Genomic DNA, 23,251 nt, shown 5'->3' on the forward strand with positions numbered 1-23,251 from the left:
TATAGCAATTATACAGATGCTTAATATTTTCCTTTTTTTCCATTTTTTTATGTTTACGTACTTTTGGATAGACATTTGGCATAAAAAAAAATTGAAATTTTGAAACTTTTAATTAAAAAAAGTGTCTTTACTATGTAGAGTTCTTTTTATTTCTTTTTCTTTTTTTTTTTAGACGTTACTTATTAAATAGAAAATAAGCTGAAACAATTATTTTCCTGACTACCACATCCTTGGAGATTTTGGTACTATGAGGTCTCAGGATCACACCTCATTTTAATACAGGAAAAACAATTTTTCTTTTTTTTCAACTCCCAGTTGTGTTCTCCATTTCAAATGAACTAGATATTGACTAAAGTAAATTAAAATGAAGAACAAGCTCTAAATGTACTAGACAGTACATTGGTGTATTAATTCACCAAATGCTTATTCTTAATTCCAGACATTTAGCAGCAACTTCCCACAGACCAGTAATTTCGTTATTTAAAAATCTGTCAGCAGTCACTCATTCTGTGAAGGCAATTTTAATTTAAGTGATGTTAACTACAACCAGTTAGAGTAAATGTAGGAAGTATTATAAACCGTCATAATTAAAATGAAGATTTTTTTTCTATATATGCACTTATGTAATTTAAATTAACGAAACTAATCTCAAAATATAAAACAAAATTAAGACCCACATAACAATATTTCCTCTTTCTCTTTTCTGAGAGGTGCAAAATGTCTAGGGGAAATCTGCTGAAAGAACCTCATATTAAACTATGATGCCTCATATTGTACATAAGAAACCACCTGGGCTAAAGTAAAATTATTTGGCCTATTAACTTTTAATTTTCTTTAAGAACTTTTCTACATGGAAAAAATCCTGCGGACACTTATTTCACACTGCAATGCCTTGCTGATGTTCATGTTATTTCCAGTGTCGCTCTCTAAATTCACACCTTTCCTATTCTACGTTGACTTCCCTGTAAGCACTGCATATAGCCCGTCCCTGAAAGAGAAACTGCCCTTGCTCTGTCTGACAAGAGGTTTCTGTAGGCACATTTAACTTTGGCATCCCTGCAAGAAGCTTTCAAGATGTTAGAAGTATCAGGGACAACTTTGATCTCTTTGTTTAAGAAAATAATTTATGTACACCAATGACTAGGTCTGAAAATTGGTCTTAAAAAGGTTAGTTCAGCCTTGTCCTTCATTCAGCCATGAGGGATGGCTGCTGGGCTCTGTGGAGCCAATGTATCTTCTGCATTTAAAGGACCTCGATGGGAGTTCGTAGGTGGGAGAGCTGCTATCAAACACCATTGCTCTCATAAGCTCCTTGCTGACTCAAGGCTTTCTCCCTCCACCCTTTGATCAAATAGGATTCACCCATATGGGATGGAAAGACAAGTCTACCACCGTGGGCTGGGAACACAGCTGTGAGCGGTATTTCCTACTGCTTCAGGTGTGATATCTGGTCAGGACACTTAACATTTTCTATTCACATGTGGACAAGTAAAGTTATTCCAAGCCTGGATTTTGGCATAAGAGGTAATAAATATAAGAAATAATTGTAAAGAAAATATTTTGGTATTTTAAAACTAAACATTTTAGCGTCTAACAGTCTAAATGACTCCACTGATCTCCTTTAGTTTTTATAAAAATGTTCAATTTTTCAAATTTAATCTCTGTTTACAATGGCAGTGTTTGAACTCCTGAAAACTTTGCTCTTGGGTGATACTTTGATATTGTGTATACCCCTTCAAAAGTGGCCACGTTTAAGGAGCATGTGTGAGGTGAGAGCTGAGGCAGAGGACCTGACCGAGGATGTGCCAGCCAAAACATATTCCAGTCCAATCTGGGATTAACAGAGATTTACTGTAACACTACGCTCTAATGAACAAGAAGAGGAAAAGTAGGGATGGAGTATTTCTTTAAGTGAGCCAGCTCTCCCCAGCGCCCTCCTGTTTGTTGTGTGGAGCTCTACCTGCCCTGGGTGAAGCACCATGGGTGGCTGCAGACGCAAACGGAGCACAGTGAGGCTTTATGCTCCTGTTCAAAACAGCTTACCAATATTTCAGCGCCAGGCCTACGGCTGGCTGCAGCGGTCTGAGCAAACATCTGAGGGAAAGGCGCAAGCGCCTGCCTGGGAGAAATCGCCTCACACTCCTCCGGGGAGGTGTGTGGGGATGGGGACGGAGGGAGAGGACGGCAGAGAGGGCACAAGCCTCTGCCTGGGGCCCTCAGCATGTGCCTGGTTGGAGGTGAGGTCGGTGGGAAGGTATACAGCTCCCTTCCACATCTCCCCAGTAAATTCATCTTCATAGGTTATCATAGGTATAGCATTAATTCAGAATGGATTGAGGAGGATTTGGGGTCAGATTAACTTTTTCTTAATTTACCTCCCTCCCTGTATACACACTACAGAGCTGCAGATGTAAGCATACTAGTCAGGGGTGCAGTAACTTCTGGTTTTGGGAGCAGGCAATTAGACCTTTGTATCAGTCAGGCGTTATACTGAAATCATTAAGGCTATGAGAAGAAAAAGTAACGCTTTGGTATGGGTATCACTGTCTGATTCCTTACAGTGACCTTAAACAGCAAGTGTTTCTGAGCAAGGGGACCCTTCTATTAAAAGTGTTTCAATAAATAATAAAGCATGATGATTACCAAGTGTGTTGTCCAGCTGTTCATCCAAGCAAATGAAATCATGTGTAACTGTAGGACTAACTAGTTTGCTTCAGTAATTCTGAATTAGCCCAGTGAGTACAAGCTTTCACTGCTCAAATATGTTGTCTCCCTTATTCATAATTGTCATTGAATTATCTCTCATATTTAGCAATACACTGAATCAAAGAAAAAGTAGTCATCTAATGTTATATTTGAGCATGGGAGTTTTACCATGAACCCTGCACTGAGACAGCAAACTAAGGACCAGCCCTCCAACACCTCAAATTGGACCGTTGCTTAGAACAATTTGTGTCTGGTTTTCTTTGCTCTGAAGATATTCAGAATAATGGTCTTTTAGCTATCTTCCAAATGCCATATTCTTCACCCATAGTAAAAAATAGGTATTTCCCTGAGGCACATAGAAGACTGCAGTTGTTTGTGGCTTACCTGTCCTGGTTGTTCACAAGCTGTCTGATATCTTGCTTGTTGGCATAATTCTTTTACTCTCTCATATTTTGGTAGTTGATTAGACTGCTGAGTGTTTTTGTTGGATTCCTCCTTCTTGCGTAGAAATTTGCTGTAAAATAAACAAAGTTGAATATTTTAGACACATTCTTCTAAAGTCTGGAGATGATGAATTTAATTGGAAAAGCAAAGCTACTTGAAGATTTAATGTCTTCTCAGGGAAAAAAATCCCCACATTTCTGTTACTGACCTTCAATGTAGGTCATGTAGTGAAAAAAAGGCTCAGGTGATTTGCTGGAAATTACCCAAAGAGAAATAAGGGCTGATGAAATGTTTAACTGATACAGTTCAGCACCATTCATACATAAATGTATGCCCTTTCACAAAGCAAAACACACTGAAACAGTACTTGCCTGGCTGAAAATCCCAGCTGAAGAGACTAACGGGCTTCCATACTCATTCAGCACTAGCTTGGCTGTATCTTACGTATTACTACGTGTCTTATATGCACTGTTTTGTACTACATCACACAAGATTTCCATAATCTGTAAAGCCATAAAGTGCCACAAGGAAATTGCTGTAAAATTTTTACTCAGGGAAAATTTTCACAGCAGTAGTTGGCAAGGTAAGAGGTTGTAAAGAGGTATCAGTGAGAAGAAGAGCAGTTATAGTCATGAATCTCATTTACACATAAGTCTTTTCTTAGCTAGAACAAAAATAAAGAATGCTGGCAGTATGTGATGGAAAATACAAGTTCAGTTGATAAGAGGATTCTGCACAGCTGGATTTGAAACAGAGATTTGGAAAGAAAATGAGTCAGATGATGACATAAGTGGTCACAAGTATAATGTTAAAGAAAGAGGAGGTACATGCTAGGGGAGTCGCCAGAAAAGCATGCTTTCAAATTTCTTCAGAGGTAGGGATTTGGGAGCACAGCAGCTTGCAAAGCCAATGGTGGAAAACTAGGAAACAAGTCAGGCCTGTAAGTTTGCTTGCAAAATTTACTACTTCGCTGATCATAAAAAGGAAGAGGAGAGAGCAGAAAGGAAAGCATGTACAAGAGAGTGTTCCCAGCAGGCAGGCTGTCCTAAAACTCTCTCACCCCTAATAATTACCCTCTTTCCACCAGAAATGTGTCACGCCAAATTTTGGTCTTCTTGTTTGTTCGAAACCTGAAAGCAAAATAATAATATTTACTGCTGGCACCTATGTATAGCATTGCTAGTGTTAACTATTTTTGAAAAAACACCTCTCCACTTATATATACCTGCAATTTTATAGATGTGCTATTTAAGAAACTCTTCAAATGTGAAAGCTGTGGTCGTTGGCATGACACAGCTCATTTTCACAGAATCTTTTTCCACTCAACTGTTGATTTACTTAGGTGTTTGCTTCTGAACTGGCTAAAAAAAAAAATGCTGGGGCCCACCTGTTTCCTGGTCTCTCCAAGTCCAGAAGCTTTAGGACAGATTTGCCATCCATATCTGGAGGTGTGTCAAGTCCTGCTATATCCAGAATTGTTGGAGCGAGATCAATATTGAGAACTATCTGAGGCACTCTGCAAATCAACAGAAAAGGTCATAGCTGTCATGTGTTCAGTATGTAAGTCTTCACATTCTCTTGGAAATAGAATGGTAATTAATGTTTATCAGGGCTTTGAAGATGTAAAGCTCTACAGAAGTGCTAAGTTTAGAAAATCCCCTTTGAAGGCTACAATTCTGAGAATGACAGACCAGTACTGCAGACTGTCATCACAAAGAAAAAGCTAAGCACAATAAAACAAGGAGGTGCAGTAGCCACCATCTTTATCTCATTGACAATGAGGGCATGACGCCACCTATTCTGCTAAACCAGAACATGAGCAGCAAAGATGAGCACCTTCTTTTTAAAAGGAAAACCCAAAGCCTAACCCTACAGGACTACACACTATACAACTTTCTCATCTGCATTATAATTTATTAATAATATGCAAAATGAAAGATGTGCCTCTTTATAGGACTCATTGTTCAACACTAATAGGACATCCTTTATGAAATGAAACTAGACAGAGTGATAATTACATGCTCTTAGAAACATTTTACATTAGGTTCAACAGCTGTGCTAGAGACATAAAAGAACGTACACTGATCCCGGCTCTACACTTGGACCACGAATAAAGAAAGGAACTCGAATATCAAAGTCATACGGCATTGACTTCCCCTTGACCAGTCCGAACTGCCCGATATGGTAACCATGGTCAGCAGTGTAAATAATGTAGGTATTCTCCAGCTCTCCCATCTCTGCAAGCATTTGGTATAACTGCAACACAGCAGAGGAAAAACTGAATTAAATGTAGCAAAACATATTTTGTGCATAATCATGCATAACCATCAATTTACTCCCTTAAATACACAGAACCAAACATGACATCCATGAGGCTGTTGAAACAGACATTCTGGAGATGGACATTTTTACATCTCATCTTTACTGTGCTGTTAAAAAATTAAACTTACAAGTTCAATTTCACATTTGACAGAGGGGAAAATTAAACAAGTCCAGAAAATTAAAATAGCAAAATATGTTAATACTAATATAGTTGCATTAGTACGTCCAAAAGTCATTCTGTACTCAAACACTGTTTGGGAAAAAAGTCTGCTACAGCTTTAGGGCAAATGGTACTCACATTTGATTTACTGTGTTAGTCTACAGCTTTCTCATTCCTTACAGTTGTGGGCTTGGGAAAAGCCTGTAAATTTTTATTAAAGTTTAAAGAAATCTCTCTGGGGGAAGATCTTTGGTCATGGTGCTTGATTTTTGAACAAAAAGTCATGCAAACTACACCTAAGAGTTCATGTATCACATTACCTATAATTAGCTGTACACTGCGTTGCCTAACTTCTGCAAACACCAGCAGACTGACACCTGAGTTGCTGTGATTTGCCAATTCCCAGATTTCAACTGAAGGATGAACTGTGGAGGGAGTGTGTGAAATGAATAGAAGTTGTCATGTGTGCACCTGTGTCTATCCATGTGTACACGCAGGTAATGCATCTTCTGTTAATACCAGAGTTTATACTAGGGCCAGTGACTTTTCCCTTTTAAAAAATCATCAGTTTATTCACCCAGCAACTGAAAGAAGCAAGAGAGGAGCTTGGCACTATTTTGCAGAGAACACAAACAAAATTCATTTCTACTGAGGATATGTGGAGTAATTCTTTGTAGCCCAGGGGCTTTTCCCAGGCTGTCGTTGGTGAAGGTAAAGAAAGTTCATTTAATTTTGTAATGGACTAATAAGATAGTATTCACAGTAGTTTCTTGAACTCACTCTTTCCATAGAGTCGTCAACTGACATCAGGGTCTGAAGTCTTTTGCGCTGCAAGACATTTGTAAATTCCATGTGTATAGGCAGCATGGGCCCCGTGTACTGCATGATCCAGTGTTTATCCATGTTTGGTGCATAGTTATAGCTGGGAGTGCTAGGAGGAAAAGAAAGGATCTGAAAAGTTGTGCAGCATCACAGGCACCAGAGGAAGGTGCGAACTCCTTTAACACAGGAATAGCCTACAAACAGTTAAATCATGTATTCCATGTAGTAGCTGGTATTTCTAATGTAAAATATTACAAACAGCACTTCAGCGGCTTCCAAGTTTCATTGGTTCATATATTACTTCCTTGGTTTATATATTGCTTCCTTGGTTCATATATTACTTGCTCAACATTTTTTAACCGCTTGCTTTCTGAGCTTTCTTTCAGGCTCAAAGACCACTACCAGATCCACGGTAGTATTTGGGATATGCCAAAAGGTATTTCTCAAAAGAATCTGTAATCGTTAAAAATACTCAGCTGAATAATGCATCCCATAAAGATAAGTAGAAAAGTGAAGAAAGTCAGAGATCAAAGATGACTACTTCCCCTTAGGAATAATGTAAATCACCCTGACGTTTCCAGCAGGGAAAGTACCTTTATATTAGCACAAGTTCAATGAAACTCACAAGAAAGATACTTTCCTGTGGGATAAAGATATTTAGCAGTCAGTACTAAGATAAGAACAGTAACACCGGTGTTGTCAGTTTTCAAGATGCCCCAAAGAGCGCAAGCACTGACTTTTTTCCCCTCCTCATCACCAAAGGCGCAGTGCACCCTGGGTACAACCTCCTTGGGCCTGGCTGCTTGGGTGCAGTGTCAGCTCTGATACAAAGCCATGCTGTGGCCTTGAAGGAGGGAGCTGAGAAAGTGCTGCAACCAGTGCCGTTGACTCCAGACTCACACTGAGTCTCCATCACTTGCCCTTGGCCCTCACCTGAGCTACGTTCCAGTGATGCCTGGTGATGTGGTAGACATGCAAATTCTGCCCTTACCAAAAAACATTTATTAATACGCTATATACTGTTCAGGTGGGGTTTTCTTATGTGAATATAAAGCACAGTGCATTATCAGCATAACGTGAACTATGACAACAATATTGAACTAATACTGCTATTGATACTAGTACTAAGAAGAAGTATGGCACAGAGTCCTACTGAAGCAAAGAATAATGCTTTAGGAATTCGCACAAACATCAAAGAAAAGGTTTAAGAGAGGTGTTCTGCCCACAGCTGATGAATTTTTATCTTATCACAAGAAACAAGAATACATTCACAAATATATCACCTCTGAAAAAAACGTAGTCCAAAAACTACACCAAGTAAGTTTGCTGTACAGATATGCATGCTACAAAAGCTTTCCAGCAATCCTGTTTTTATACCTAGCATACACGACAACCAAAAGGTGAAGAAAAACAAAACAAAATCCATGTCCTGTAACGGTTTCAACCACATATGACCACTTCTCTAACACTTGCAGAATCTAGGCTTTGAGAATCTACACTTTGCTGTTTTGATGAAGTTCTTTGGGTTTTATTTTTTCTGTTTCTAATACACTGCAGTACATGATACATGTATTGCAGCATTACCTTTGAAAAATAAAGGTAAATAGAAAATGAAAAAATGCTGTTGTGTGATTGGATTAATTTGATTCCTATGGTTCTCTTTTCAGGTTATAACAAAAACGCAATTCAGTATTAATTTACTGTTTAGAAACGGATAATTTTAATATGTGCATTATGCAAAGGTACATTTTCCCCACAAAAATGTTTACATGTAGTTGTCCTTTCATAAGAGGTAGCACTGAACAATATCAAAACATTGTATACTGATAACTTAAAGTCACACCTTTGACCAGCCCTTCATTTAGCTTTCATTTTTCTTGACATGGTTGTATGTGATCACAGAATGGTGGAAGCAGTTGATTTTACTGAAGCAGTTGTTTTTACTCTATCAGCTATAGTGCATATAACCTATAACTATATATTCTGAGGATAAAAATTGGCTGAACGGACAACATAATAGACTGATAGTCAACTGCAATAAATAAATGGAGTCCACATTTTAATTGGAGACTATTTTTGAGAATTTAGGTAGAATTTGAGAAGTACGTATGTCTCTAGTACATACAGCTAGTTTTGACCAAACTACTTGATCATTAGCATCAAAGGAAAACAGAATTGAGACAATGGTATCACAAGATTTGTGAACATTTCCTTGAGTACTTCCTTCTTAAGAAGTATGGAAAATTTAGCAAAGACAAACATAAACTGAAATTCCTTTTCTGCTGGAAAATGTTTTATTTCAGGTTGAAAAGTCAAAATTTTGACATTTTCCATAGTAGAAGTCTGATTTTTTAAAGGAATGTTTATACTACCACAAAATTAATGAAACTGAGCCCAGGAGCACAATCCTCTAGATTGTTGGCTATCCAGCAGCCCTAGCAGATGGACCAATGGAGCCCTAGACTTTGAAGAAACAAGTCTTAGGAGTTTTGGTCACCATCAGGTTTAGACACATTGACAGAAAAGAAGGATACTTCCACTGCACACTTTCCTCTGTTTCTTTGGAAGTTTGTCAAATGAGATGTTTTCTCACAAAAGAGCTCAGTTTTGATTAATCAGCATTTTCCAGCAAAACCCTGCTTTTTTTCAGCGGCCTCCTGAGTGCCCCTGCCATGGAGGGATGAGGTGGCTGTGAGCCACGCTCAGCCGGCAGCACCATGACAGCCTGCCGCTGTGCCAGGAAGGAGAGCCAGCTGCTGAAGCAGGCTCAGGTCTCATGTTCCCAGGCCATTGTCAGAAGCCTCCTCCACATAATGGATAGTCTTTAAAAGTAGCACTCAAGGGTTTAGCAGGGCGGTTAAAACCTTTCACAGGCACTTTCCAAATGCATTTTGAATTTTCTGGGTGAGAAATGCAGTAGGCAGAGAGTGAGCAGAATTTTCCTCCCAGACAATTCAAGGAACAGGACCTTCTTTGAAATATCCAGTGCCAGTGGCTGATGGAGAAATGTGAAACGGGTTCAAAGTGGAGGAGAAAGAGTACTAGGGAAGAGACAGAAAGGAATCAAAAAACCCCACACCTTGTCTATGTTCCCTGCATGCCCCTGTTTGTTGTGCTTTGCAGAAATCCACCAGAAGGGCACCTCACACCTGTCTACCCTTTTTGTGTAAAACAAACAAACACAACAGAGGTGAATTCTGGGGAGAATATTGCTGATTTCTGAAAACCTTTGCAAACCTTTGCAAGACCTCTTTCCTGTCAGTGATAACTGTTTATCACAACATTTTTTTCTTGAAGCAGTCAGAGATATCAACTAAATGTTCCACTGTTATAAGCCCTTGAAAGTCACCACGGCACAGTCTGTCACTGTTTCTATTCTTCCATTTTTGGGAATGGCTTTGCTCTGTATTGACAAGTACTGCTGTAAAGTAACACCACCATCTACATTTCCTTGATTCTTCTTAGCACTGAGAATATAAGGCTGAAGATACCTACTGTGTCACCTCTTCTCAGTCACAGAGGCTATCTTGTCTTGAGCACATTTGTTGATCTGTGATCAGCAGACAGTGCCAGGTACCCCACTATTTGCAGGTTGTCCATGGCCTCTAAGTCTGGCAAGGAGCTACTGCTCATCTGTCTGTTGGTCTTTGCTGGGCTGCCCTTGAACAGCTCAGATGCTGCCCCAGAGTGCAGTAAGGAGCAGTTTCTGATTTCAAGGTCATTCTTGGTAGTTGATCAGCAAATAGTAAAGCACTTAAACTTCTGAATGTGTGCCCAGAGACTGACTAAGAGTTCATTTTACATGTTACAAAAATAGATAACATGAAAAAGTGCTCCCGTTCAGGTAGGTCAGTTCTAAAATGACCAGCAACATACTACATGAATATTGAATCTGTAGAGAGGGTAAGGATTAAGAGAGCAAATAATTACTCTACTCAAAAGGTATAGTATTTGTCATTCTTGTAGGCTGTACTAGCTTGGGCAAATCTAGATCACTCAGTTGCTCACTTATATTTGTCCAGCACATACTATGCAGAACTTACAACACAGAGACTTCTTGACACTCCATGACAGGTCTGTTCTGGCACTGGGCAGGACACTGGAAAATGTCAGGTTCATAAAATTTCAAATTGATAGCCCTAGTTTAACGAACAAAAAAATCCTCAGTACTTAACAATAACAAATGCTGAACCCAGTCAGGTACTTTCCCATAAACACATTCTCAGAATGAGAAAAATAATTGACCCTGAGATTTCGTAATCGTTCACCTATGTGAATAAATTTACAGGGAAATCATCCCATTTTATGTGCACATTTGCAAAAACCAAAAAAGTAAATTAGTATTAGCCTTCTCTAGCCTTAGATCACAGTCTCCTCAGGAAAGGGATGACTTGTGTGGTTTGAGTTGTGTTAGCACTTGAAGTCTCTGTATCAATATGCATTGTTTTGTTCATGCTACATCATGGAACTTGCATTCACTGCCTATTTACCACCTGTTAAACTGCAGCAGGAAAGCCCACAGTGGTGATAACAAAGTGTTCTACAGGTTATTTGAAGGAGTAAATACCTATAAGCACTAGTACATTTTTCTCTTTAAAGAAAGATTCACCATGAAATTTATCATTTCTTTATCTGTAAGCCCTGGTTCAAACAGATACTTAAAGTTATGTTAAGAGGAAAGGAATTATATTAGCATTCAGCTTTGTGGCCTGAATCCGAAAGGCCTCAATAACCTTCAGTTACATGAACAATTAGCATTTTGTATCACACATTTTAATTACTTTTACTGACAACATACATTTAAATTTGAAGTTTAAAATAGAGAACGTGTCTTATTTGGCTACTAAGGTACCACAATAACTTTAAGTTAGACCAGAAATAAAAAAACGGAGCAACCCAAAACAATGGATGCTTGTACTTGAGGACCTATTGCAATGGGGTCCTCAAATAGCAAAATTATTCAGAAATAAATTACACTATCTTTTACTAGTAACTGAACTGCTTTTTGTGTGATATTCAATGAAACAAATGGAATAAAGCCCTTCTGCAAATCATTGTTACAAAAAGATACTTTACGGGTTAAGAAAAGAATGGGAGATTCAGCTTGGCTGATGCTGTTTACACAGTTGCAGTATCTGTGTGGAAAAGCAAGCAAGCAGAGTACAGCATGTTTTAAGAGCTCCCAGAATTCAGTGCAACTTTAACATTTGTTTTCTAAAAGTTTGATCTAAATATATACATTTCTGTTTCAGATGGGTTAACATGGAAAGAAACAAGCAAGTTTGCAAACATTTGTTCAATTGCTCATACTAAAAATCTGTGTTTGCCTCTATTTACAATCTTCTAATTGCCTCCTGTTTTTATCCAACAAAAGAAAATTATGTTCACAAAAATACTGCCTAAAAATGTTGATTGTGAATAATTCCATAGAGTTCTCGGGGGGTTTTATCCCAAAAGTGTTTGGCTAATGTTCTGTTTGGATTAGGAGTTCTCCAATTAATGAAAATAAGACAGTACTTCTATGCCCCAGGAACATTTTTGTTTCATAAAAATAAAAGTCAACAACATTTTAAAATAATACCTATGGTAAAACTCATTGTGAAAAATGAATAGTTTCTGTAGAAAATTAACACCTATATTCTTTGAAATATGATTAGCAAACATTGCATAAGTGGTCATGTTTCTTCAGAAAAAGAGTAAATAAACAAAGGAAGCAAATCCTTTGTTTCCAGGGAAAGTAGACTTCCAGGTTTAGACACCGTTCTTGGAGAGCCAGGAAGCCTAGGTTCTGGGCAAAATTAAAAGTCAAAAAACCATGACCAGTGGCATGGTCAGTATTAATGTGAAGTTGAATTTCACTGGGTTTACTTTTGCTGCCTTTGAAAAAGGGAATCTTTTAAACCCAGAAATATTTATACATCTGGGGATGTGAGGTATGAAAGTTTCACTCCTGAAGTGTAACACAACTGCTATATTTCAGAATAAAGAAGAAAAAAAAGTTGTTACCTGTTAAATATAACACCTTTTTATTTTAGGAAAAATTATTTGTTGCTGCTGCAGAAGTTAATTGTGTAACTAGAATCTTACCGCATTTCTACATCACACTATTTCTTCTAGTCCTGTTTAAAGTCACACTTGCAATGCTGTGTGTGATGATTTTGATCATTTATCTCTAAGTCAGGAGTCCAACTGGGCCTCAGGCCAGCCATGGCAAGACACACCGACATGTCAAGATTTATTACTGATGCAAACGTGTGATCCTACTCTAATGGGTAAGTGTCCACATTACCAGAAATACCACTGTAATGGCAGATGTTTGAGACTCAGCCTCAGTGACCAGAAGACGGCCTGAATGCAGCCATCTCACACCCCAGTTTTGCAGTTAAGACTGCTATGGAGATTTGGAGGTGCAACAGCATTGCTCTTCATGCTTTACTACTGCAACCGCACAGCTAACGCCAGACCTGGTCATTCAGCACCTTTCATACTATCTTTAAATGGAAATTTAAAGCCCTACCTTTTCTCACACCACCTTGGGAGGCTTTGCAATCTCTTCCCAGATACTGTTTCTAGCAGCTCCTCCTAAGATATTTAGCCTGGCGGTAGGATTGCTTCCAGGTAACCATAAAATCTGGTTGTCAGTCCTCCTGCCAGCCCAAGGATCTTTAACTCAGCACAGGCAGCAGTGTTTCAGATTTCCATTTTTTACATTCTCAGTAAACCTGCCTCCTGCAGATTTTTGCTTCTAATGTTTGTTTACTTCACAGCTTATAAACAGCTTAGGTCTGATTCACAGTTCCCCTAAGACTGGTTCACACTGGAAGGTAAAGGGAAGTTAAAGTGACTGAGGCCCTGAGCATAACTGAGAGTTCAGGCTTTCATCAGAACATCCTTTGAATCAGAGCTTTCCTGCTCAGCTGCCTGATGGAACAAGAGTCCCCTGTAAAGGCTGCTAGGGACACCTAGAGTATCATCTCTTGTGTCATAACTTATATTTAACAACAGCATTTCCAAAGCTCTAGCAACCCTGCTCCCCAACAGATGATGTTCATTACCACAGCAAAAATCTATGTATTGCTTTCATCTAGTACAACTTCTCCAGTCCCATTTTCTTCCACAGAAATAACTTCTGGGCATAGCTAGAGTACATGCATTAGTATGATTCATGTTCAGAAAATATATCACTCATTATGGTGACAGCTGTCAGCATAAACTTTCAGAAATATTTTTAGGTGTCAGAAATAGGACATATTTTAAGGAGAAGGAGAGGTGGCAGAGCGGGAGGGAGAATGGACGCTTAAAAACAATCGAGAGTGTCTGCTGCTTCCAGTATGATATAGTCTGTTAAGCTGGAGCTAATGAGAATTAACAGGCATCACTTAGAATTAATGATTAAACAGTGTACACATCATTACCTTTCTTGTCCTTGTAAGACTTTTTATGCCACTCCAGCAGGCTGTTTGTGCTGAGGAGGACAGGATTGTAAGGTAACAATGGTATGTAATTCTTCCTTTTCTTTTTGGCTTTGATGGGTTTTTCATAAATCTTATGGACTTTACAGCTGCATTCATTTGATTTTCTTCTTTCCTTGCTGTTAAGTGGGGAAATGAGACCAACGGACACCCACATTTGAGGGCAGAACTCTCCCTGAACTGGAGTATTTCCTGCTGTAGCCGCTCCCCTCTTCATATGCACAAGTGGAAAACTTCTTCTAAAGAAACTTCTGGTTTGTGTTTTTGAAAAATTTATAAAGGCAGTATTTCAATCAAATGACAGGTACTTTACCAGCAAAGAAATGTCACATAATTTAAAGGCCTGCTTCAGCTACTGTCCTTTTAAACAAAACTTCCCCTCACATGTGGTTGACAGGCTATCTTAATCCTTGGTTTGTAGGTATAACCTTCCATCTCAGTTTGTAAAGCCAGCAAGCAGCTTTTGACCTGGTTTCCCTTCTTTGTTGGAGGTAGGCGTTACAGTAACATGATATAGCAACTACATTTTTAAAAACAAAATCCAAGGTCAGATGGCTGTCACCCAAGGTCAGAAAGAAAGAGATTCAAATGGTGCTTGGCCACCAAGGAAGAAAACCTAAGGGTTAAACGTTCAAATTACACAAACCTTGGCAGGAGGGATTTTATTGTTCTTGTGCTGTTTTCACAGGGAGCACCGAATATTTCTGTGAGAACTGAACTTCTTATATCTTTCAGAGCATGCTGCTAACATTTTTGCTGGAGAAATCAGTTATTTGGAGGCTTCAGCCACCCAGATTGGCAGTTTATCTTCAGTTTGTCTCATTTCTTAGTCTGCAGACTGAACTCTAACACATGCAGTCAGTCAGTGCAATAAGAAGCACAAAACAACCCAGCAAGGATCTCTTGAGGTCACTAGAGGAAAAACTCTTTGCAAGAAGGTTGCCAAGAAATCAACAACACCAGAAGACAAGAAGAAGCACAGCTGAGTCTTATATTCTGGGCTATTTCACAAGTAGCCTAGCAGAGCAAGGTGTTGGTTGATAAGAATCTCAACATGACCTGGCAATGTGCGCTTGCAGCCCAGAAAGCCAACCATATCCTGGGCTGCATCAAAAGAAGCGTGGCCAACAGGTCGAGGGAGGTGATTCTGCCCCTCTACTCTGCTCTGGTGAGACCCCACCTGGGGTACTGAGTTCAGCTTAGGGACCCCCAACATAAGAAGAACATGGACCTGTTGGAGCAAGTTCAGAGGAGGGCCACGAAGATGATTAGTGGGCTGGAGCACCTCTCCGATGAGGACAAGCTGAGAGAGTTGGGGTTGTTCAGCCTGGAGAAGAGAAGGCTCTGGAGAGACATTATAACAGCCTTCCAGTACCTGAAGAGGGCCTAAAAGAAAGCTGGACAGGGACTTTTTACAAGGGCATTGTAGTGGTAGGACACAGGGTAATGGCTTTAAACTGAAAGAGGGTAGATTTAGATTAGATATAAGGAAGAAATTCTTCACTATGAGGGTGGTGAGGCACTGGAACAGGTTGCCCAGAGAATTTGTGGATGGCCCCTCCTTGGAAGTGTTCAAGGTCAGGCTGGATGGGGCTTTGACCAACCTGATCTAGTAGAAGGTGTCTCTGCCCATGGCAGGGGGGCTGGAACTAGGTGACCTTTAAGGTCCCTTCCAACCCAAACCATTTTATGATTCTATGATTCTCTTTAAACCCCAGGAATCCATGCAAGCAAAAATTAATTTACATAAGTACTCAAATGAAACTAAGCCTGCAAATAGATAACTAGGATCTTTGCTTGATTTTTGCAGGTGACATGCAACCTGTATAAGGTGGAGAGGTGGTTAAAATTTTGGAGACTAATTAAACCCATTGGTCCTACTCGCAGAAGCTAGAAAACAAGTAGGCTGAAAACACCAAGCAGTAGAAAGTGTTAGGAGCATGACAAACCAATGCAAGTTTCTACAATTACTCTTTTATCAGAAGACAGTGAGCATGGAGCCTAAAATGAGTTGCTTTGGCCTGGGGAGAGGTAGGGTGAGATACAATGATTCAGTGCTTTTCTTCCAGACACAGTCCCCACAGCTAAGCGGAAACAGTTTGAATCCTACCCTCCTATATGATGGATAGTCCTCCAGCAAACAGGATGGCTTGCCTGAGGCCAGGCAATCTGTGCCACTAAATGGGAAGCAATCTGTTGAACAGAGCAAGAACAAATAGATATAACTCTTTTGCTATGAAAAGGGGTGATTGAAAGAAAACATGGGAGAGGTCCATTAAATTTGATGCAGTGACTATTCATTACTCCTGACAGGATGGGAAGTAGGGGACACTGGTGGCGTGGGCAAGCTCCAGGTTTAGAAGGAAAGAAAAGGCAGTCCTTTGTCCCCAACACACACATGACACTGTGGAATTTGTTGCCACAAGATGGTGGGGCTGCCACTGCGGTTCGAAAAGAGATCAGGCCAATGCAAAGAGAATGGGGTGCAGTGGCCTGGGTGCTTCATCTAAACTGGTGATTTTCAGAAGCTGGAAAAACAAGGAAAAGGAATCTCTCCTGTTTTTTTTTTTTTTTTTTTTTCCCTGAGCATTCCCTGCTGCTTTCTGCTGGAGCACATAATTCCAGATACTGAGTTAGAAAGATCTTTCATACAACCCAATATGACAAGTTCTATGTGTTCATATCTATCTTATTTACCTTTAGGACATAAAAAGGTGATAATAATTCTTCAGGATGATTACTTGAGAAGCATTTTCAAGTGAATATTTACAAACTAAAGTATCAATCTCATCACTTCTGTACACAGGTAGGAATTACCCTGAATATCTAAATAACTATGAAACATTGTTGACTGTTTTGCATTACTTGCAAAGACAAGTCTCAAGAATGAGGGATCGTTGAGAATATAGGATAAGAAAAATATAGTTAAGAATGTAAGGTCAGGGAAAGTGGCATATCTAGAAAGCAGCCACCAATAAGAGGATAAAAAAATACCAGCTAACAAATATTTAACCATGTGCCATGAACAGCAAATCTCTTTCTGGCCCCAACTAGTGATCAGTTTATGCATGCAGTTTATGCAGTAACTGCTACTCCTTGCAATTTTAAACTAGTTAATGTATCTACAAAAAAAATCCCTGCATGTGAGCTATTGCAGAGTGTCCAAAATGCAATTTGTAGACCACAGAGCTTTCGCACAGTGTGAGCTGATTCCTCCTCATTTTCAGAAGCCAAATCAATGTACAATCCAGATAAAATATTTTATTAAGTTTTTTTCTGTGTGGAAGGAGGTGCAAAGACATTGTTTAAGCACAAAGGGAAGAGTGGTCCACGTGCCCATGGTAGACAGAAGGGCGATGGAAAGCTTCCCTATCACATCACTATGAGGAAAAGGACCCAGAATATTTAAGTTATAAAGCAAGCTGTTAAGCCCAGGGCTATCTTCAGATTTTTACCTGGAGTTGGCCTCAGTTCTAGAAACAAAATGAAGAGTTCTTTTTTTTATTACAGTATAATCACCAGAAAAGATTAAGCATGTTATTCAAAAATGCAGTCTAATAGGCTGTTTTGGGAATCAGCCAGTATCTAGTCTATAAACAAATCTGGTGCACTCAGAAGCTACAAAAGGGTGTTTTTTCCTCTCAATGCATTCAGTTAGTTAGAGCCCAGGAAGCGCATATCTTGGAGGAAGACGAAGGAAGTAATATCTTTCCAACAGATCCTGACCTGTGTCTACATATTTTCAGGGTATTGTAAGAAGCTGCCCTTACAAAGCCAAATACTGACCTTTTAATCTCCCACAACTTCCCAAGAGAAAAAGAGCTTCTCTCTGTTTTAAGAATGGTCAGAGCTGTCACTCTCCTCCCCGAAAGAAGCAAGCACAGCAAAAGAAACAAGTAAACATTCACCACTTACTATGGGTTTCCTATATTTGAATTTTCTGTCCCTACAAGGTCTCCATAAAGAAATACCTCACAAGAAGCAGATACAAGGAGCGGGTCTGGCAGAGTATGATTTTGACTTACATATGCTGTGAAGCGTTGGGGTAGAGCTCTGAGAACTGTGGTGCCGAATCCTCAGGGCCATGGGGCGCAGCGTGGCTGATGACCATCATTATGGGCCTATGGGGATATATCCTCTTAGACATTCTGAAGTAATTAATGCTCTCATTAGTGATTAGGTCTGTGAAGTAGTCCTGGAACATACGATTAACACAAAGCAAAAGTTACAAAGTGCATGATTAATTAGATCACATACTATCATGTTATTATGTTATTTTCAAGTCCTCATTAAAGCTCAGATCAGGAAGTAAAAACATACCATCAAAGAGATGTATGATTCGAGAGAGCATAGGGGAGACTGAGCAGTAATTACTTTCTTAAGCTGGCAAGGCCACATAAAATGAGATAGTATTTTGCAAATCAGATACAACAGAAGGCATTAAGTAAATATGATTACCAGATTTTGTAATATAATGCTAAGTAACATTTAAAATGACAGACTATACTGACAAAGATATGTTTCTTAAATTTCTCTGATAAAACACTTTCACAAGATAATGGCTCCTGACTGCAAGAAATCATTGACTCCTGTGTTGTTTTTTTGTTTACATAAACATTTCTTGCGTGCTCTTTCTTTAGAGTATACTTTTGCCTATGTACAAAGTGGAAGAAATCCACAACAGGCAACAGATTGCAAAAATCTTTATCAAAGAAATTGCAAATGTGAATGCAGGGAGCAGTTGAATTCCAGCAAACTCTGTTCGTTTAATTGTGCAACTTTAAGCAGTGCAGCTGCTGAGATTAAGGTTGTACTCGCTAATAAACTGGCTTAACCCACAGCCAAGGTGGCAAATGGAAGCCTACAAGGGGAAGGGAGGAAATGGAACTAAGAAAAAAAGATGAAAACTTAAATTAAACCACCTGCCACCTTGGAGCATTCACTGTTGGCCTGGAGGTCTAGTGCGAGCTTCATTGAGAAAGTGCTGAGACAATGTTTGTAATTTCAAGCACTTCCAGGCATGACTAATCATATGTTGTGGATTCGAGGCCCCGAACAGCTGCAAAAGCAGAGCCTGAGGGACAAGGTCTGTGTCGCATGTCGGTGCTAGGACAAGCCAGCCAGCTGTGACCTCCTTGCTTGCCCGTTCCCTGTCCCCCCTGCCCCTTACCCTCTCCTGTAGCATGCTCGGAGCACACACGGTAGCCCTGGCTGCTACAGTCCTTGCAGGGGTACGGAAGAGACCGAGTGACCTTTTGGTGTACAAAATGGGTAAGGAGCGCAAGGCACCAGTGTTGTGATAACTTCTGGTTTTGTGGCCTGTTCAAGTGAAATGCCTGTATGACTGCTTTCCCAAAGCATCCACTCCCCTCCTATTTGCCTATTTATTCTAGCTACATACACAGGGTGTGTAAGGAATGTATAACTAACCAATACTCTTTATTTTCCTTTTTCTTACTCTATATAAATATATAATTAGTATCATGTAATTTCTACGGGTGGGGAAATCAGAAACAGGCATCACAAGCTTCCAATAAAATCTCATTACATGGGTCAGAAACCACAGCTGCAACATCTGTATCATCTTCCATGAACTACAGTCTGAGGAAATTCCAGATTGCTTTCTGCAGGCTGGAAAGTCTGCGATCTGCACTCCTAAGCCTTTCTGAGAAACTTCACAGCAGTGGGCAGGTCACCTTGGCATACTTTCCAAACTTTGTCAAGAGCACAAACAAGCTCTGAAGTTTTCCAACAGCCATGTTCTCGCACTTATCTATTCTCATAGTCATATCCGGAGTCTGACACCACAGGCACACAGCCTTTTTTTGTGTTTGTGCACTGTATAACGGAAACCAGCATTAACTAAGGTTTCTTATGTGGGCAACAACTGACAACACTGAGCTAACTTTAAAGTTCAGTAGTGCAGGGGGCACAATTATTTTTGGGAAAGGCCTTTATTTACTATTTCCTTCTGCCACAGAACCATCACTTTCTAGCAGAGAGAGAGAGGAATGGAGGGAGGGAGGAATCACCAGGCTGCACTGAAGAGCCCTTGGAAACTTTCTTCCATTGTGCGATTAATATTCTCACATGGAAATTGATCTGCAATGCCCTGGAGAGAAAATGACATCTCAAGTTCTTGGTTGTAGTTGGTTAATTAATTAATTATCTGGTTAATTAATTATCTGAAAGTGATTTTTATATGGATTAATGATGCAGCATTTATGTGTCTGGAAAATACCTTTGCATAATCAAATCCATGCTTCTCTTTGTTACCATTGCGAGAAATGGTGTAATTATAGAAGCGAGAGTTCTTCACTAATCCAACCCACTCTCTCCACCCAGGAGGGATGTAGCTGCCATTGTATTCATTGAGGTATTTCCCAAAAAAAGCTGTGAAGGTAAAAAAAAAAAGAACACACACACACACACATGAGGCTTTGCAATCCAAGTCTTTTAGTCTGAGACAAAAGCATGCATGAATGAAGGTAAAATGTGTTAGAATGAGTCAGAGCTGCTTTATCAAAAATGTTCCTTTTATACCTTAGAGGGTTTTGAAATTAAAATAAGTTATTTCCAGAGTTTTTATGAGAGTTGAAAGCCTTCGTGACTTTAGGTTTTCTTCTTAATCTTTTGGAATCTACTGTTCATGAAATATTTTTGGGTTTTTTTTAGAATAAGTATGTTTCTCTTGGTTTCCACTTGAAAATGGAATAAAAATTCAGTGCCCAGAGGAAACATCTGAGAAACACCTTGTGGTTTTAAGCAAGTCCTGTGATGTTCTGGAGCTCGGCTTCTGACTTTTGGAAGCTTGGGCTTAGCAACCTGGCTACGTTTGCTGGTTTGATAAAAGGTCTGGGAAGTCCAGATCTCCATCCCTCTGGGCCACTTGTGGGTAGAGCAAGAGGGAATCCCCGCCCTGCTTTGCTACCACAGCTACTCTAGGGCAAAACTAACGAAGAGACAAAGACTTAAGAGGTCAACTACCTCTACCTGGCCTGCCAAACTAAGTGTATTTTTTTCCATTAGCTCCAGGTTACAAGTCAGAACCCACTCAGACTGAAACTTTCAGCCTTTGCCGTCAGGCCCAGGAGGGTTTGCAGGTGCTCTTGCCAATTCCTCTGGAAGGAAGTAAAAAGGAAAACAACCTCATAATGCAGCAGGCTCCCAGCTATCTGGGAGTTGTGAATCGCTGTTGCCAAAGATACACAGACACCAACTGGCTTTGGGAGAACGGATTAATGCTGGCATGGCACCCTAGCAAATGCAGCCGTGCTGTTTCTAGGGACAAATGGGTATGGAAGCTCTTTAGTTGTTTGTGGTCTTGGTTGTCCAGGTCTTTGGCCTGGATAAAAAAGTCAGTTTGGATGGCTCTGTCCTGCTTTTCCACTGCCTGGGAAGTGTGGTGACAAAACACCTGACTGGGCCTGTAACTTGTGTTTTTAGGGATTTTTCAGCTCTGGCTCAGTCCCAGCAAGTTATTGGGGTGTCTGAGTAACATCACTGTTTGCATTTTTAATTTTCTTGAGGTTTACAAGCCCCTGGAGGGTCACCTATGCCAGCAGTTCTGTTGCCCGTGTCCGCAGCAGTCAGCACAAAGGTACACCCGGTGCTAACAAAATAAGACACCCCTGAAGAGGAGGGAATGACAGACACCTCTCCCTTTCCAGGGACAGAGCTCCTCTGGGCGATAGCTGCCCACCTCACTGCACCCCTCGTGGTATGCAGCCCCTGCCCTCGCTGCTGACCCTGGCTCGGCCAGCCAGGCCTGGCCATGGAGAGCTGCTGCCCAGTGTCACTTCCTCAGCTGGGCTTTGGGACACACGTCAAACCCCCATACTTGTTTCCTACTAGGAAATGAAATCACTTTGGAAAACCTCACGTTCAACCTAGACACATTCAATCTAACCAAAAAAGTACATTTGTGGAAGGGCTTAAATAATTCAGATCGGATTGATGTGGGCATGGTGAACTTCCTGGGAAAACTGGTGGAAAAATCAAAATGTTCATAATTAAAACTTGCCTGAGGCAACATAAATATGGTGCAATTGGATCATATAACTGCCAACTGCCACTAACCAGAGGTTACAGTCATATATAATGTTACTTTCCTATACCATGTGGAATGGGACATATAAACAAGTCCTACAGACACTAGACCAGGCTTCCAGGTCTTCCTCCCACAGCCAGTCAGAAAGCAACCCAGCCGCTCTTGTTTTTTCTCCGGAGGCCAACCATAAGTCAAGAAGCTTGAGGTGAAGAGGGTGACCATGGGGAGGGAATATGTGCCCGGCACCGTTGCCTCCCGGAATGGAAACCATACCTCTCCTCTAAGACAGCCAAACTGGGTTAAACACTCAGAGACTCAGATGTTTAGGGAAAGTGTAAGGGTAAAGGCTGAAATACTGTGGGAAGGGAAGCCAAGGAAGGAGAAAAAGGGGAAGAGAAGTCAGAGAGAGACAATAGTAAAGAAAAGTATGGGAGAGTGATGTGACCAAGAGAGAGGAAGCATTACTGAGCCAAGCAAAACCAAGGAGAGTCTGTGGTTACAGGGGAGATCTGAGGTCAGCCCTCCTGAATGCCATCCCAGATCCATCAGCAGCTACTGCATGACCTTGGGGAACCTCCGCGTGCTGCGCTCATCTGTAAAGGACTCTACTGCCAACCCACCTCCCACAAAGATCAGAGGCTTTCAAACTATGAAATAGAAGTTATGGCAATTTATCATGTAGGATGGTTTGATAGCCCCACCTATAATTAAGATTGACTAATACTGAGACCTGAACTCTGCTGTTTACAGTCTTGCCAAACTTCAGTCATTAGTGATGATAGTTTCCATGCTATCTGACTCAGGCTGCATTTTGCTCTATGGAACATTTTAGTCAAACAGTTCAGCAATTTCCAAGAAAAAGGCTAGAGAAAAATAAATGGGTTTGCCCATTTAAAAATCATTGGCAATCTTTTCTCTAAGAAGTTCTGGTGTCTGTAGGTTTTGATGTAGTGCCTTTGTAAATAACAGAGGTGGCTATGAAAATCTGTCTCAAAATGGTCAAGCTCTGAAAAACCGTAGCACACAGATGATCAGGAAAGACTTACTACAGCTTGTCAGTTTAATGTCACCATAGGGTGTTCCTTTATGGACCTCAGAAAGTCCCCCCAGTTTCAGTTTTGGCACTAAAACAAAGAACAGTCAGCTTCTTTCCTTCTCTCCTCTCTTGATATTCAGGCATTACCTGAGAGAAAGCCACCAGCATAAAATGCAGAAATGAAATTACCTGGGGCATAAGGACAAGAAAAGATAAACTGAATTTAGAAAACAAAAGGG

The 23,251-nt window shown here is 40.2% G+C and overlaps 1 protein-coding gene across 6 annotated transcripts in view; it reads right to left on the reverse strand.

Moving 5' to 3' along the window:
• Positions 1-23,251, reverse strand: part of SULF1 (sulfatase 1) — a 126,175-nt gene that overhangs the window by 27,712 nt on the left and 75,212 nt on the right. For all 6 annotated transcript variants that reach the window (XM_087751750.1, XM_087751741.1, XM_087751758.1 and 3 more), the window contains 7 exons: positions 20,168-20,319; positions 17,952-18,121; positions 6,413-6,563; positions 5,231-5,406; positions 4,538-4,666; positions 4,224-4,280; positions 3,091-3,220 (listed from right to left, as the gene is read on the reverse strand). In XM_087751750.1, the coding sequence (XP_087607876.1) occupies positions 3,091-3,220; positions 4,224-4,280; positions 4,538-4,666; positions 5,231-5,406; positions 6,413-6,563; positions 17,952-18,121; positions 20,168-20,319 (965 nt within the window). The remainder of the gene's footprint in view (positions 1-3,090; positions 3,221-4,223; positions 4,281-4,537; positions 4,667-5,230; positions 5,407-6,412; positions 6,564-17,951; positions 18,122-20,167; positions 20,320-23,251) is intronic.

The sequence above is a fragment of the Nipponia nippon genome, unplaced genomic scaffold (genome assembly GCF_047370975.1).
Source record: "Nipponia nippon isolate SJK-2023a ecotype South Korea unplaced genomic scaffold, ASM4737097v1 scaffold_1, whole genome shotgun sequence".
NCBI lineage: Eukaryota > Metazoa > Chordata > Aves > Pelecaniformes > Threskiornithidae > Nipponia > Nipponia nippon.